Source organism: Corylus avellana, chromosome ca9 (assembly GCF_901000735.1).
Source record: "Corylus avellana chromosome ca9, CavTom2PMs-1.0".
NCBI classification, from domain to species: domain Eukaryota; kingdom Viridiplantae; phylum Streptophyta; class Magnoliopsida; order Fagales; family Betulaceae; genus Corylus; species Corylus avellana.
Genome location: NC_081549.1, coordinates 7,594,632 through 7,608,454, shown reverse-complemented (window position 1 = coordinate 7,608,454; position 13,823 = coordinate 7,594,632). Strand labels below are relative to the sequence as shown.

At 35.1% G+C, this 13,823-nt stretch overlaps 1 protein-coding gene across 3 annotated transcripts; it reads right to left on the bottom strand.

Moving 5' to 3' along the window:
* Window positions 1-1,774: 1,774 nt before the first annotated feature.
* On the bottom strand, window positions 1,775-7,827 carry LOC132162662 (uncharacterized). Of its 3 annotated transcripts, XM_059572947.1 has the most exons (7): window positions 7,625-7,827; window positions 6,773-6,931; window positions 5,814-6,685; window positions 5,600-5,711; window positions 4,851-5,504; window positions 1,897-2,627; window positions 1,775-1,808 (listed from the first exon to the last, which is right to left on the bottom strand). In XM_059572947.1, exons 1-6 carry the CDS (start codon window positions 7,625-7,627, stop codon window positions 1,935-1,937), a joined length of 2,493 nt encoding a protein of 830 aa, XP_059428930.1. In that variant the 5' UTR covers window positions 7,628-7,827; the 3' UTR covers window positions 1,775-1,808; window positions 1,897-1,934. The 3 variants fall into 3 exon arrangements, with proteins under 3 accessions (XP_059428930.1, XP_059428929.1, XP_059428931.1); XM_059572946.1 differs by having other exon boundaries at window positions 1,775-2,627; XM_059572948.1 differs by having other exon boundaries at window positions 1,775-2,621.
* Between the last annotated feature and the right edge of the window lie 5,996 nt (window positions 7,828-13,823).

The following is a 13,823-nucleotide window of genomic DNA, read 5'->3' as shown; positions in this document are numbered from 1 at the left end:
TCAATAGCTTGGATCAAATTTATTACGCCTTCATCTCCCTTTGGGCCAAGCTTGGAATGCCCCATTTTAGAATCAGCCCAAATCTCTTGAATCAGCCCATTAAGTGCTTCTTTGATCTTCTTGGATCTTGCTCTAGTAATAGGCCCAACTGGAACATGCAATGGATCCTTTAATGGTGCTTGTTGAATCTCATCAGTTTCAACCAATTAACAATTAATAAAAAAATAATATTTAGTGAAAGTAGAAATTTTTTTAGAGAGCTTAATATTTGGTACTCGTAAAAAGTAGTTAAATAAAATAACAAAAACAGATTTTATAGCTAAAATTTGGCTAAATTTTAGAGAGCTCATTAGTGGTTAGTTTCAAGCAATGAGAAACTGATACTTAGTTTTTAGGGTTAAATATAACCCCTTGAACTATCAATCATTTTTTAAAAAGTTTCACGAACTGATAGGTGTGATACTTAGATACATCAAACTATAATTTTGTAGCAATTAAGTCTTTTTATATCATTCTACCAAAAATGCCCCTATGTTCATAAAATCAAAAATCCAAATTTCATGCAAATTCTTTCCACACTAATCGAACCTTACTCCATGTATATTAGTATTTAATAAAAACTTTTTTTTTTTTAATAAATTCATTGATTTTAAGAAAATAGGGGTATTTTTTTAAGAATGACAGAAAAGTAGCTTAATTGCAACAAAATGATAGTTTGATGTATGCAAGTGTCACTTATGTCATTTCATGATACTTTTAAAAAAATGACATATTAGTTTAGAAGGGTTAAGTGTATTTAATCTTCAAAAAGAGAAACTAAGCTCTGTTTTTTTTTTAGTGTTTTTATTTTCTCTCCCATTGAAGTTGTGTTGGAGCAAAGCATGATTTAGCAAAGGGGTAATGTAATAACTAATAATCAACATAGAGAGTTTCAAATTTTGTACCTGGGGGAAGCAACTGGAGTAATGCTATTTATACTTCCACTTTCTTACACCTACTTCCTTACATTTATAGGTGGCTTTTAAAATCACCATTAGATTAAAATCTAATAAAGATCTATTACAAATTTAATAGTAGTTTTAAAAGCAATATATGAGTACGAAAAAATTGATATAAAAAAGTGAAAGTATGTGTATCATTACTCACCTTTTAAATACAATGTTTTGGACTTTTCACTTTTCTTTTAAATATGGTGTTGCTGGTTTTATTAATATTTTTACATTTGTAACCTTGCAAGAGGTTTTAAAAAACTTGGGTTATCGTCTTTAAAAGATAGCTTAATCAGCTAGGACCACGCCTAATGAAGTAGAGGTTACTAGTTCGAATTTCTCTCCCCCCCTCTTGTACGAATATGTCAAAAATAAAAAACTTGGGTTATCAAACAAAAAGTTAAACGGTCAAAGAAGCAACCAAATAAATATATTATATATTATGGGAGAAACAGCTGCAGTTGCAAAACATGCAGATTTATTGATCGGTTAGCACTTTCTTCTTGAATCGGAAAAGAAGAAATTTCTTTATTTTGATAATTTCTTCCTCTATTGTGGGTAAACAAATAGCAAAGCCAATGAAATTATCAATCTCTCTATTAACCAAATGACCAGAGCAGAAGCATCAGGCATAAAACTATAGCAGGAAAGAAAAAGAGTACAATTTCAGGAAACTAAGCAAAACTTATTTAATTCATACATGTAAATAATCTCTCTGTAGGTTAAACAAATGGCAGTTGAACCCATCAAAGACTTCATTGCACAAAGTCGCCATTCCAGAGATGTAAAGAAATGAAGAGTGGATTTCGTTATATACATCTGCACCAAAAAAGATTGAAACTTATTTGCACGATTCTACAAAAACAAATAACCAATCAAGTATCAACCCTACTATAAAAATTGCCACCTTATAATGCTAGTGCTACTACAAACAGAACATTTAAGTTACTGTTGGTCCACTTTTGGAGGCCTTCCCCGGCCCCGGGGTTTCGGTTGCTGCAGTTGGCTCTCTGAGGTCAATGGCTCTCCCATCATTCTGTCTGTAAACAACTTCCTTTTAGGAGGCCTCCCCTGTCCTCGACGTTGGGGTTGCTCCTGCTGCTGTGAAGGCAATAATGCCTCCATGGTTGTAACTAAAACTGGTTTTGGTCTAGGAGGCCTCCCCCGACTCCGTTTACCAGGCTGCTGCAGCTGCAATTCATTATGATTCTGGTGATCCAAGGGTATTGACTCTTGCAAAATTGTGTCTGCCTTTCTCTTGGGTGTAGGAATAGGATGTCTCCCCTGGCTCTCACACCCTTCTTTTTGGTGTCCATTTAGATTCTGATGAGCAATAGGTGGATCTATATCTTCCTTCGATTTAGGAGGCCTCCCCCAGCCTCGATGCTTTGGCAGCGGTTGCTCATGATGACGCTGATCATCTGAGGGCAGTGATTCCGCAATAGCCATATGCCAATCTGGCTTTAACTTTGAAGTCCTCCCTCGGCCTTTACGCTTGAATTGCTGCAGTTGCTCATACTGATTTTTTGAGGAAAACGATTCCATAATGGTATCTTTTTCAGAAAGTTCAAGTTGGGAAACACCTTGGGATCGAGGAGGGTGTACTTGCCTTCCCTGGCCCTGACACTTCAGCTGTTCCTGCCAATATTGAGTTGAAAATTCAATTTCTAATTTGGTATCTATTTTGTTTTTGGACAAGTCAAGAATCTTAATGCCAAAAAGGGGGCATAGGGAGTTTACCAAAGGTATTCCCGAAGAATTACAATGTGAATTCGAAAGATCTAAAAATTCAAAAAAGTTGTGAAAAAACCATTGCTTAGAGCTATCATCCAATCTTACCATGAATTGAGTTAAATTGGTTTCAATTAGTCATAATCAATTATTAATGCATAACTTTTGGATTGCTTTGTTTAAGTTCTTCAACATTGTATTGATGTAGCTTAGAGATTAATATTGGTTGGTCTATCAAATTATATTTGGATTGTAAAACAGACATACGCACAACCACACATTTCTGCGTATAGTGCTTTTTACAGTTGGTCGCTTAATTTAATTAGTTTTATAACCAAGATGAGAAATTTTAATATCCAAATAACTACACAGTTTTATATAAAATTTAAAATTCTTAAAAAACATATCCTTGCAATTTAAGGGTTACAAGCTAGTTATTGATATCTTCAAGTTTCCACATCCACCATATAAATTAATTACTAAATTCGAGTTGCTTCTCCAGCCCAGGCTTCTAGGATTCCATAAGCTTGAAATTTTAATCGACAAATTGTAAAGAGAAAATTCATTATTTTTGAGATTCTACTCTATCTTGTATTCTAGTATCCAATAACAAGCCCATGCATTAGGGTAACTTAATTTATTAATTAGTTGCCGAATTTGTATATAACACCATCCACTACAGAGGCCTGGGGGACGTCACTAAAACTTGATAACATAGCATTCATATTTTATGGGGAGTCCTCAAAGGCCTAAGCCTTAGTGGCAAGGTTTAGTTTAGTCTTTTTCCTTTAATTAACATATTTAGTAAAAATATATATATAGACCATACAAAAAGCATAAAAGGAGGCAAAATATCTTAAAATGCTCTGGTTAACTTCATTGGGGTGGTTTATCAAAGATTAATAAAATAAAGCCACTTCTTCCTTTCAACTATTAATATCCCAAACCACCAAAAACAAAATCTAGATTCCATGAGTTCGTGGAGAGCTCGTATATCACAATTTTTATTCCCACAAGATAAATCCAGTAACAAATTGATTTCCTGCATACGCTCCTCAAACATATTATAAGTTATTGATGGTGTAATTCTAATGCAATTAACTGTAGGAACCTCTTAAAATATGTTAAATAGATTTTACAGCATACTACTTATTCTTTCATGATCGTATTTGTTATTTATTAATTTTTTTAATAGTTCTTTATTTAAATATTTTATAATATTAAAAATTCAAATTTCGAAAAGCTTACACACTACTATGCCTCACCGATTATGCCTTGCCATATGGAGTCTTAAACACTCATTGATCCGTACAAAAAAATATATAATTATTTTCTTACCAATCCTTGGGGATTAGTGGTAACCACTTTTGATTAATTTTTTTTTTATAATTAATCAAAATATCATAAAATAGAGTAAGGCGTTTCTTTATACACATGGAGTACACAACATAAGCCACCTAGGTAGTAGGGGCAAAAAGAACAAGAAAATCATGATAACTAATCACTAAATCACTTTTGATCAACTAAATTGTGGTCACTTAACACGAAGTTTATATGATTGCTTTGGTACCTTCAACACAGTAATAAGCAATGGAAGTCAAATCTACTAGAACCAACGTGATTGATGGAAAAATTAGTAGTATTCTCATATTTGTTTACAAACGCTTGGACACATAATACAGAAGCAACATTTAAGGAGTAGTATAAGATAGAGAAATAACAGGGTCTAATCACCATAAAATTTGCAAAAGATGACTTATTTTAAATCATTTACCAGTACATTTTACATCATGCAGCAGGCAGAAACATGGAGACAAAGAACCTACTTGCAAAAAAGAGGATGTTGGGGGGTTGATATTTCAACTTAATTGATCTCTAAATTTCCTAGGGCAAAGACTATGGCATGATATGCAGTTTTTGACAAAAATACCATTTTCCCTTTTTGCTACAATAACACCGCTCTTGCTCAAGCTGCTAGAGATCCGTGGAATAAACATCATAATAGGCATATTAACATGCTTATCATTTTTAGCATTCTTTGAAGATTTCTATCCTATGGCTTTTGCTACACTTGTATTGATAAAAAATAGCTGATTGCAAAGAAATTAGGCAAAGCTTCATCGTTATTACCTGGTATTCATGTGCCTTTGCCTTGCCACAAAGAGTAGTTTTCTGCTGCTGCTCCTTTTGAGCTGATGGCTCCACTCTGGATGATTTGAGCTGTAGAGCACTTTCTGAATATGGAAGCTCTGGTTTCTTCTCCAGCTCAAGTGCACGTGACTCTGAGGGTACCTCAAGAGAACTCATAACTGGCAAAGATTCCAATAGCTTCAGGTTGCTGCAAAGTTCTGGACGGCCTTCAGCAAAGTCCAGTTGCTTCATCTCAAGCTGCCTTGAGTCCATGTTGAGAGAATTTTTTGATATGGATGCCTCTTGCCCAATATTTTTTGTTTCCATTTCCTTTAAACCAAGTTCTAATCCTATCTCCGAATTCTCATGCTCTTGCTGTTGCTCATCGTCAAGCTCTCCTGAATTTTTTAGCACACCAGAGGAGGCCCCAGTTGGTTCAGGATGGCATCCTCGAGCCTCATGCTGACCGCAAAGTTTTACTTGCTTTTTTTGTTGCGTCTGCTCAGGCTTCTTAAGATTTTTTTTCTCTTGTTCTTCTATGGAAGGTTTTAGAGTGTCATGCTTTGACACCTCCCCTGTACATGATGAGCTAATAATATCCATCAGTTTTTCCTCAATCTTCTTGGTCCTCTTCAGCAATTCTACACACTTATCCTATCATTCAGAGAGTAATAAGTAAAAACAATTTTTTTATAAAATGAATTGAAAGAGATCATCACATTGTTGAAATGAACATCTTTAATATCCACCTTTACTGGAAGTAATGAGCCATCATTTTTCAATCTCTGGCTTGTAAGAGAAGAGCTCTGGGTTGTCACAATAGCTTCATCTTTCTCTGGCTTCTTATAAAACTGCAGATCACTGTTAATTAAACAAGAAAAGGAGTGCATGTGAGATCAATAATAAAAGGAAAAGGGCACAATAAAGATAAAAAATAATAATAGTAACTAGAAAGGGGCAAACCTAAGGCCAATAATCTTGCTCCTCACTTCAGTTGGTGGGTTAATTTGTTTCTCAATCACTTCATTCTTTTCCCCTTGTAGTTCAATCAGCTTTTCAATCAGTAGAATTTGTTCTTGTAACTGAATCTGTTTTTTAACATCTTCAATTTGGTGATCGTGTGGCAGATTCTGATCCTTAAGCACTTCGATTTGCTGTTTCTTTGTTAGACAAGGATCTAGAATTGTACCATCCACTCGTTTTTCTTGAATTTGTTCTCCAGTCACTTTATTTTTCTCTTCTGCTCCACTAGGCTCTTCCACAATAACTGCAATTTCATGCCTTTGTGTTTGACCTTGTTGTGAACTCACTTCATCTTGCTCTTTATTTTGCTGCTTTTGAGATGGATATGGTTTCTCAATTGAGTCACCTCTTTGTTCTTGATATTTTTCTTCAATGAATTCAACTTTGTGTTCTTTTGCTTCATTGTGTTTTTCTATCACTTCAAGTTGTTGCACTTGTTCTATTTGTTCCTCAAGCACTTCAACAAGTTCTGCCACTTGCGTTAGATCTTCAGTTCCATTGACCTGTGGGTCTTGTTCACTTTGCTCTTCTGCAGGCTTTTGTTCTTCTATTGCTTCGACTCTATCTTCAGTTCGATGGACATTTCCCTCCTCCCTATTAAGAAGAGAATTAGTGCTTTCAACAGGAACCATATAACGGTTTCCAAAAGCTTTAACAATCTCTCCACTCTCACTAAGTTTGTTCAAATGATGACTCAAAAAACTTGCATGAGCCAGTGGCAAATCCTCAACATCTTCCTTAATAAACTTTGATATTGCTTCCTCAGTTGAGCCCTTTTCCTCATTCAATTGTTCAATCGCCCTCCGTATCATCTACACAAATTCACACGTAAAGTTAGGACATCAAAAAGTCATCATAGAACAGCTAAAGAGCAAGAGATAAGAAAAAGAGAGTGGTACCAAAGCATAGGTAGGGTGATTGGGGGTACGCAAATCAGAGAGCTTCTCATAAATGCATTGCTCAATATAGTTATTGAGACCAGATCCGACATTATTGTAGGCATTCAGGTGTGTATACTTTGTCATCGCGACATCAATGATCTTCTTTAATTTTAGCCTCTGTCCATGGTGTTCAAAAGAGTTGTCAGCAGGGGTTGGGGCAATATTTGTAAACCCAGAACATAATCTAGCCCATAAAATATACCGGTTCTATGATCGATCACTAATCTAGCAATCTCGAGCAGTGGCCGTGCCATGACATCATTTAATCAGAGGTCATAATTTTAAAGCAAGAGGTTTTAGCCACACAACATGGTGCATTAATAAAAGATAGGACAGTTAATGGCGACGAACATAGTACTAATTTTTTTAGGCATAGACATGAATTTAGTAAAAACGTTTACAATCATTACTAATAGATGCATCATGACTAAGAAATTTAGTACGAAGTTGTATCCTACCTGTTCCAACTCTTTCTTAAGATCTCACAAACTTGTGATAAAAATTGCTTTGAAACCAAACAAAACCAAAAGCAATAACAAACAAAAGTATACAGGTTAAACATAAATGCCTATTGGGAAACCCTAGAAAATAGAGAACATCAAACACGTAATTTGTTGTTACGAACCCTCTACTTCACATTATTATTAACTAATTAATCCTTTCCTACTAAGATTAGGTTTATTTTCTACTCTATAAAAAGCAATGTAAGTGCCCTTAGGCTTATCATTGAATAACAATTTTCAATCAATTGCTATAAGCAAATTGTGGAGGCTAGACCCCCTCGAAGAGGATAAGAACTATGGTTCTCACCATCTGGAATCAGAGCAGTGCTTTCTTGGGCGATTTTGGAGTGCCGTGTGTGGTGCTGATTGTGCGGCAGTGGGCTGTTGCGCAACCGTACTGAGCGTGAGTGGATCGCCGTCAACGTGGGTGGTAGATGTTCAGCGCTGTTCCGGTGGTACAGCGGTTGCTGATTCCTGTGTGTTCCCGTGAGCGGCTGTGGGAGGTGCAAAATTTTCTGGAACTTTTTGCTCTGAAATTTTGCTTTGTGCGTGTTTATTTTTGGGGAAGAAGGGGGCTGTTTGGTTGCAGCACTTGGTGGAAATCTCTATTCCAGTGCACGGGTAAGCTTCTTCCACTGTGAGGATTATCTTATTCTGATTTAGTGTTGGAAGTTCTGACTGTTTGGTAACAGTGTTAAGTTAGCACTTTCAAGCTTATTGTATTCTGAGCATATCTTATTCAGCCTAAAGGCAAAAATAAAATAAAATAAAAGAAATTAAAAAAAAAAAAAAAAAAACAAAGAAGAAGTTTATGCCTTTTACTCGTAGTAAGAAGAGAGAGCTTACTATTACCGACTTAAGTTAATACATCATGGTTGTCACTAGCAATGTTCTAATAGACGAGGATTCTTTTGAATCAAGAATTATTTCAAAGATTGAGAAACAATTGAGGGAATTAATGGCAGAAGCCCAAGATAGCTGAGGTGTGCACTCTAGGTCAAACAAAAATAGAGTCACTCGAACATCGATTGCAAAGGGAGTAAGAGTATGGAGCTCCACATATGAAATTGGAGTTTCCGTGCTAGGATGATAAAGATCCATCCGGATGGATTTCTAGAGCAGAGCACTTTTTCAAATATGACCACACACATGTTGATTCGAAGGTGGGGATAGCATCAATCAGTCTTAATGAAGATGTCATACAATGGTTTGACTGGTTAGTAGCTTGTAGTGGAGAAACAACATGTGATGAATTTGTGGAGGGACTTCTTATCTGATTTAGTCCTTCAGCATATGATAATGTAGACGAAGAGCTCACAAAGATTTGACAAAGATGATAATGTAGACGAAGAACTCACAAAGATTTGACAAAGATCTATTGTGAGTGGATATCAAAGCCGCTTTGAGCACCTCTACAACCAAACTCGGGGGTGGTCTGAAAAACAGTTGGTGGGGACTTTCATTGAGGGACTTCGGTCAGAGATTTGACTTGAAAGTCAAGGCCCAACGGCCAAGGACAATCACTGTTGCATTTTCAATTGCAAGAGTACAAGAGGAAAGGCTTGGTGAGGAAAATCGCAAAATAACCAAAGTAGTAAACAAGATGACTATTGGAAGTACCGGTGCTCCAAATTCATTTCAAAAACCTCTCGTTACTCAGTTGACACAAGAAGAACTCAAGCAATTATCAACTAAAGGGCTTGTTGGCATTGTGATGAGAAGTGGCACAGAGGACATCAATGCAAGCAAGGAAAATTACTAATGATTGAACCAATGGAAGAGCCAACTTACTTAGAAATTAATGGTGGGGAGTCTGAGTCCGACAATGAACAATCTGAGAATGCGGATGATATGATGGTAGTTGCAATTCAAGTTCATATGTTTATCTTATAGTATGTATTCACATTTTTTTAAATACACACACACACACACATATATATACATATATATATATACACAGATACAATGGCGGAGCTAGACAATTCATATTGTAGGGGTCGCTGAACTAAAAATATGATAAACATAATTTTAAATAAAAATTGAGTAATTCACACAGTATATGCATCTCAAAAAGATATCTATAAAAGTGCATAAATATGTGCTCAAATTGATATATTATAAATGTAACATGTTGCCACTATATCAAAAATACAGAAATACAAAAAAAAAAAAAAAAAAAAAAAAAAGAATATAGAAAGTATAAAATTATCAAGTATCGACTTTAAATCAAAGCTCTCAACAATTTCCCTTTCAATATAAAGAACTAACCTATATGCAAGAAAATCATCCTCCATTTTGTTGCGAAATCATGTTTTAACAATTTTTATTGCTGAAAATGCTCATTCAGTAGTTGTTGTAGACACTGGAAGATTTCAAATAAGACGAATCAATCTATCAATAAGATAGTATGTCTTTGATTTTTCTGTCTTTACCAATCCTTGGCATAATTTTACAATAGAAGACAAATTTTGTAATGTCAGATCAGTAAGCACATCAAATTCAAAATACCTCAACTGATATCTCAAATTAATTTTCTCCTGCTCAGAAAAATTAAGAGAATAATACTTCTCCACAAGGATACATATATCGTCAATTTTAAAGGATTTATAAGCATCTTTTGGATTCAAAGCTGAGCTAAGTGTCAAAAGTTCCATCGCCTTTTCACCAAACCTACTAACAAGCTATTGCAATTGAAAGTCGATAGTAATATTGAATATGTCAAAATGATAATGATGCTCCACTGTAATGTGATTCTTTTGATCACCACCTCGACCTTCAATATAACGAGCACTCAAATCCGGAATGTCAATTTCAGATTTCTTGGAGAAAGAGACAATGTTCTCAAGCAAATTATCTCAACCATCATCTCTCAACTTTTGGATAAGTTTTTTTTGCAATAGAAACTGAATGAATAGCATTTAAAATGTCCTGAGATTTTTGCTGCAAAACTTGACAAAGAACATTAGTAATGCCCACGATTTTTTCATTAAATGTAAAATAAACATGAACTCGAAGGATGTAAGCATGTTATAAGCAGCATTAGCATCTCCTCATTGAAAGTAAGTCCCTCTTTCTCTTCTAACATCTTCAAGATAGAACTGTACAAGTAGCATCAAATATCCTTATTAGGCTACAAATAGAATTAGAATGAGAACCCTAACGAGAATCACCAACTCATTTCAAAGTGTCAAATTGGTTAGCCCCTTTTCTAGGTTCAAGCTCACCAATAGCTTGCATATATGCAATTTGTGTTGCATGAACAGCTTGTATTTGAGCATGACATTTACATGAAACACTGGCCACATTAATAATAAAGTTCAAATTTGTGAAGAACTCATGAACAGAAACCACCTGTCTAGATGCAACAACTAATGCTAATTGTAATTGATGAGCCAAACAATGAACATAGTATGCACAAGGGCAATCATTAAGAAATAATGCTTGCAATCCTTTCTATTCACAACGCATGTTACTAGCACCAACATATCTTTGTCCACGTATATTTTGAATATCAAGGAGATAACGAGAGAGAACATCAGATATTCCATAGTTTAGAGTTAATGCCGATATATCTTTAACATGAACTAGATCAAAGAAACGTAATGATGCAAAAAGATATATCTTGCGGAGAAGTATTATCTTTTTGCTCTCTCTTAGACTCATCTCGTGTTCATCAACAATGATGCAAAATTTAGAGTTTTCAATATCTTCACGAATTTTATCTCGCACTTTACTTGCAATAATTTGCAAAATCTCCTTTTGAACTGTATGTGAATTATACTTTGCAGATTTTGTAGCATTTTTCAAAACAACACTTGCAACTTTATTGAATCAAAATTTTAATCGTCTCAAGAAAATTACCTCAATTTTTTGAATCAAGAATCTTATCATGACCTCTAAAAGCATATCCTTGAAATGCAAGCCACCGAACAACATCAGTTTAAAATAGTCCAGAAGTTCTCGAACTTCCGCCTGGTTTTATACCCTCCCTCTAATTGAAACTTCACTTTGACCCTTTTAACGTTAAAACAACACTTGATCTTTATAACATTTATTCTCCCTCATGATGCTGTTTTGTGTCCCAAAACTACAACACCTACCCAAACTCAAAACGACGCCATTTTTAGACATTAATTTTTTTAAAAAAAAAAAAAAAAAGAAAAGCAAAATAAATAAATTAAAAAAAAGTAATGCCTAAAACGACGTCGTTTTGGGCTGAGTAGGTGTTGTAGTTTTAGGACACAAAACGACGTAGTTTTAGGGGAGGGTAAAATGGGTATAAAAAGTTAAAAGGGTCCAAAGTGAGAGAAAACCAAAGTTCAGGAAGCCTAAGTGAGAGTTTTGGAAATTCAGGGGGGTATGTCAAAATGACTGGAAGGGGGGCTTTTTGAAGTTTCACCTAAAAGTTTTCATACGCAGTCGATTATTTAGAATTTGTTTGGTACTTTGTGCATTCAATACTTTATCGATATGCCGTGATTAATTTCGTAAATCCTCACAAGATTTCACAGCATTATTATGAGGTGACAAGGATCCTCTCCAATATGAGTAAAAAATGCACAATTTTTTCCCTCATGAACCTTTTTTCCAATTTCTAAATCCCTTGATAGTAAATATATTCCATCAAAGATGTCCATCTCTTTTCATAGTAAAAAGATAACATGGTAGACAATATGCAGCATCCTTAGAACGAGAATACTCAAGTCAAGTTGGAAATTGTGTGAACCAAGAGGCTTGAAAGCGACGAGGGTGCTTTTTTGGTCCAAAAAATGGATAATTTGAAAGAACAAGTTGATGTGGACCATCTTTCAAATAAGCATGTCTTATTTCATCACGTTGATTGACTGGATGGTCCCACATCGAAGGACGTAATCCTAGATCTAGATCTATAGAAGAAACATCAACTTCATTAACATTAAGTGTGGATGGTTTAAATTGAATCTCTTGTGTTTCCGCAATTAGAGATTCAAAATGATGTTTTTCATCTTCAACACTTGGAGATTTAAGATGACACTCATTGGAATTTAAAGTTTTGGCATTAAAATTCAACGGTATAGTACATTCCGAAATGTCGGCTTCTTTCCTTTTGAAGAATGAATCAATAGTTTTAAACTTTGACATGATTCATAAACCTAAAATTTTCAAGTTAAACCACAACCCCGTAAGAGACAATCAAAGTTTATAAATATTAAACAACAAAATAAGCAATCATACGGATATTAAAGTTTATTCAATCATTCAAATTAATAGTGAAATTAAATTAATGTTTAATCAAAGTTTATACGGATATAAGCAGCAAAATAAACATTAAAGTTTATACGGATATAAGCAATTATTCAAATTAATGCTCTTGAAACCATTTTTGCCATAACTGATCCAAACCAAATGTAATTCAATAAATTATAACTCGTATAAAAAAAATATATTCAAACACTATCTAAAATCAAAAAGTCACTTCAGTCAATAGCTTCAACTTCATCGGTGCTTACATATTTGTTTTATCTCACAAAAATTGTTATAAATCACCAAATCGATTATCTAAAAAGGAATACCATACCAATTCACCTTGAACTAGTCTTGAGGGAAATCAAATCCATACCTGTGTAAACTCTTCCTTCTTCTTCTTCGTCTTCAAATTAATTTCAGCACAACTTCTCAATTGAAGTGAATACGTTGTAGAACTATAAAGAATTTTCGTTTTGTAGCACAAAAGTTTAGGGTTTAGGAAATTAGGGCTGTGACTCACCTTGATTTCGATTTTCTAAGAACCCCATGGGACCCAAAAGGGCCAAAACAACCAAAGTTACCAAACGCCTGTTATGGAAAATGCTTAGATAGGGAGAGAATGAGAGATGGAGGCAATGGAGGACGAAGCATTTGAGAGAGAGAGAGAGAGAGAGAAAGAGGTTATGGGCTATCAATTTTTATTTTATTTTTTTTGCTAAATCTTTGGTGGTACCGTGTCTTGGGGTAGGAAAAAAGAAAAAAAAAAATTTTTGAGGGTGCCGAAGGTAGGAAAAAAGAGAAAAAAAAATTAAATCTTTGGGGGTACCACGGTACCCCCAAAGACCAACGTGGCTCCGCCACTGCCACTCCATACAAACAAGGTTCAAGAATCAAATCCATAAACTACGTGCATTTACGAATGGGACCATTCCTTATCCTCCACCAAAGGCACTTCTCACCAAGATTGATGCTCCCTATGAGGAACCCACATCATTCACAATTGCAAATAAATCCCTACATTGGAGGGACACCATGACATCCGAATTTAATGCTTTCCTTGAAAATGAGATATGGACACTTATTCCCCGAGAGCCCCACATGAACCTTGTTGGGTGTGGAAGTTACCTGATGCACGTGGTCTTTTTCTATCTCGACGAAGGTACATCTTGGACCTCCTCAAGAAATCTAATATGCTATCTGCTAAGACAGTGACATCCCCTATGTCTTCTTTCAAGACCCTGTCCCGCTTTGATGGTGAAGCATTTGAAGATCCATCGTTA

Excerpts from the sequence above, each read along its gene's own strand:
- LOC132162662 (XM_059572946.1), bottom strand. Across the intron at positions 6,686-6,772 it reads ATCACCCTACCTATGCTTTG|ATGATACGGAGGGCGATTGA; the intron begins GTACCACTCTCT and ends GAATTTGTGTAG. Across the intron at positions 5,505-5,599 it reads GCTCATTACTTCCAGTAAAG|GATAAGTGTGTAGAATTGCT; the intron begins GTGGATATTAAA and ends TCTGAATGATAG.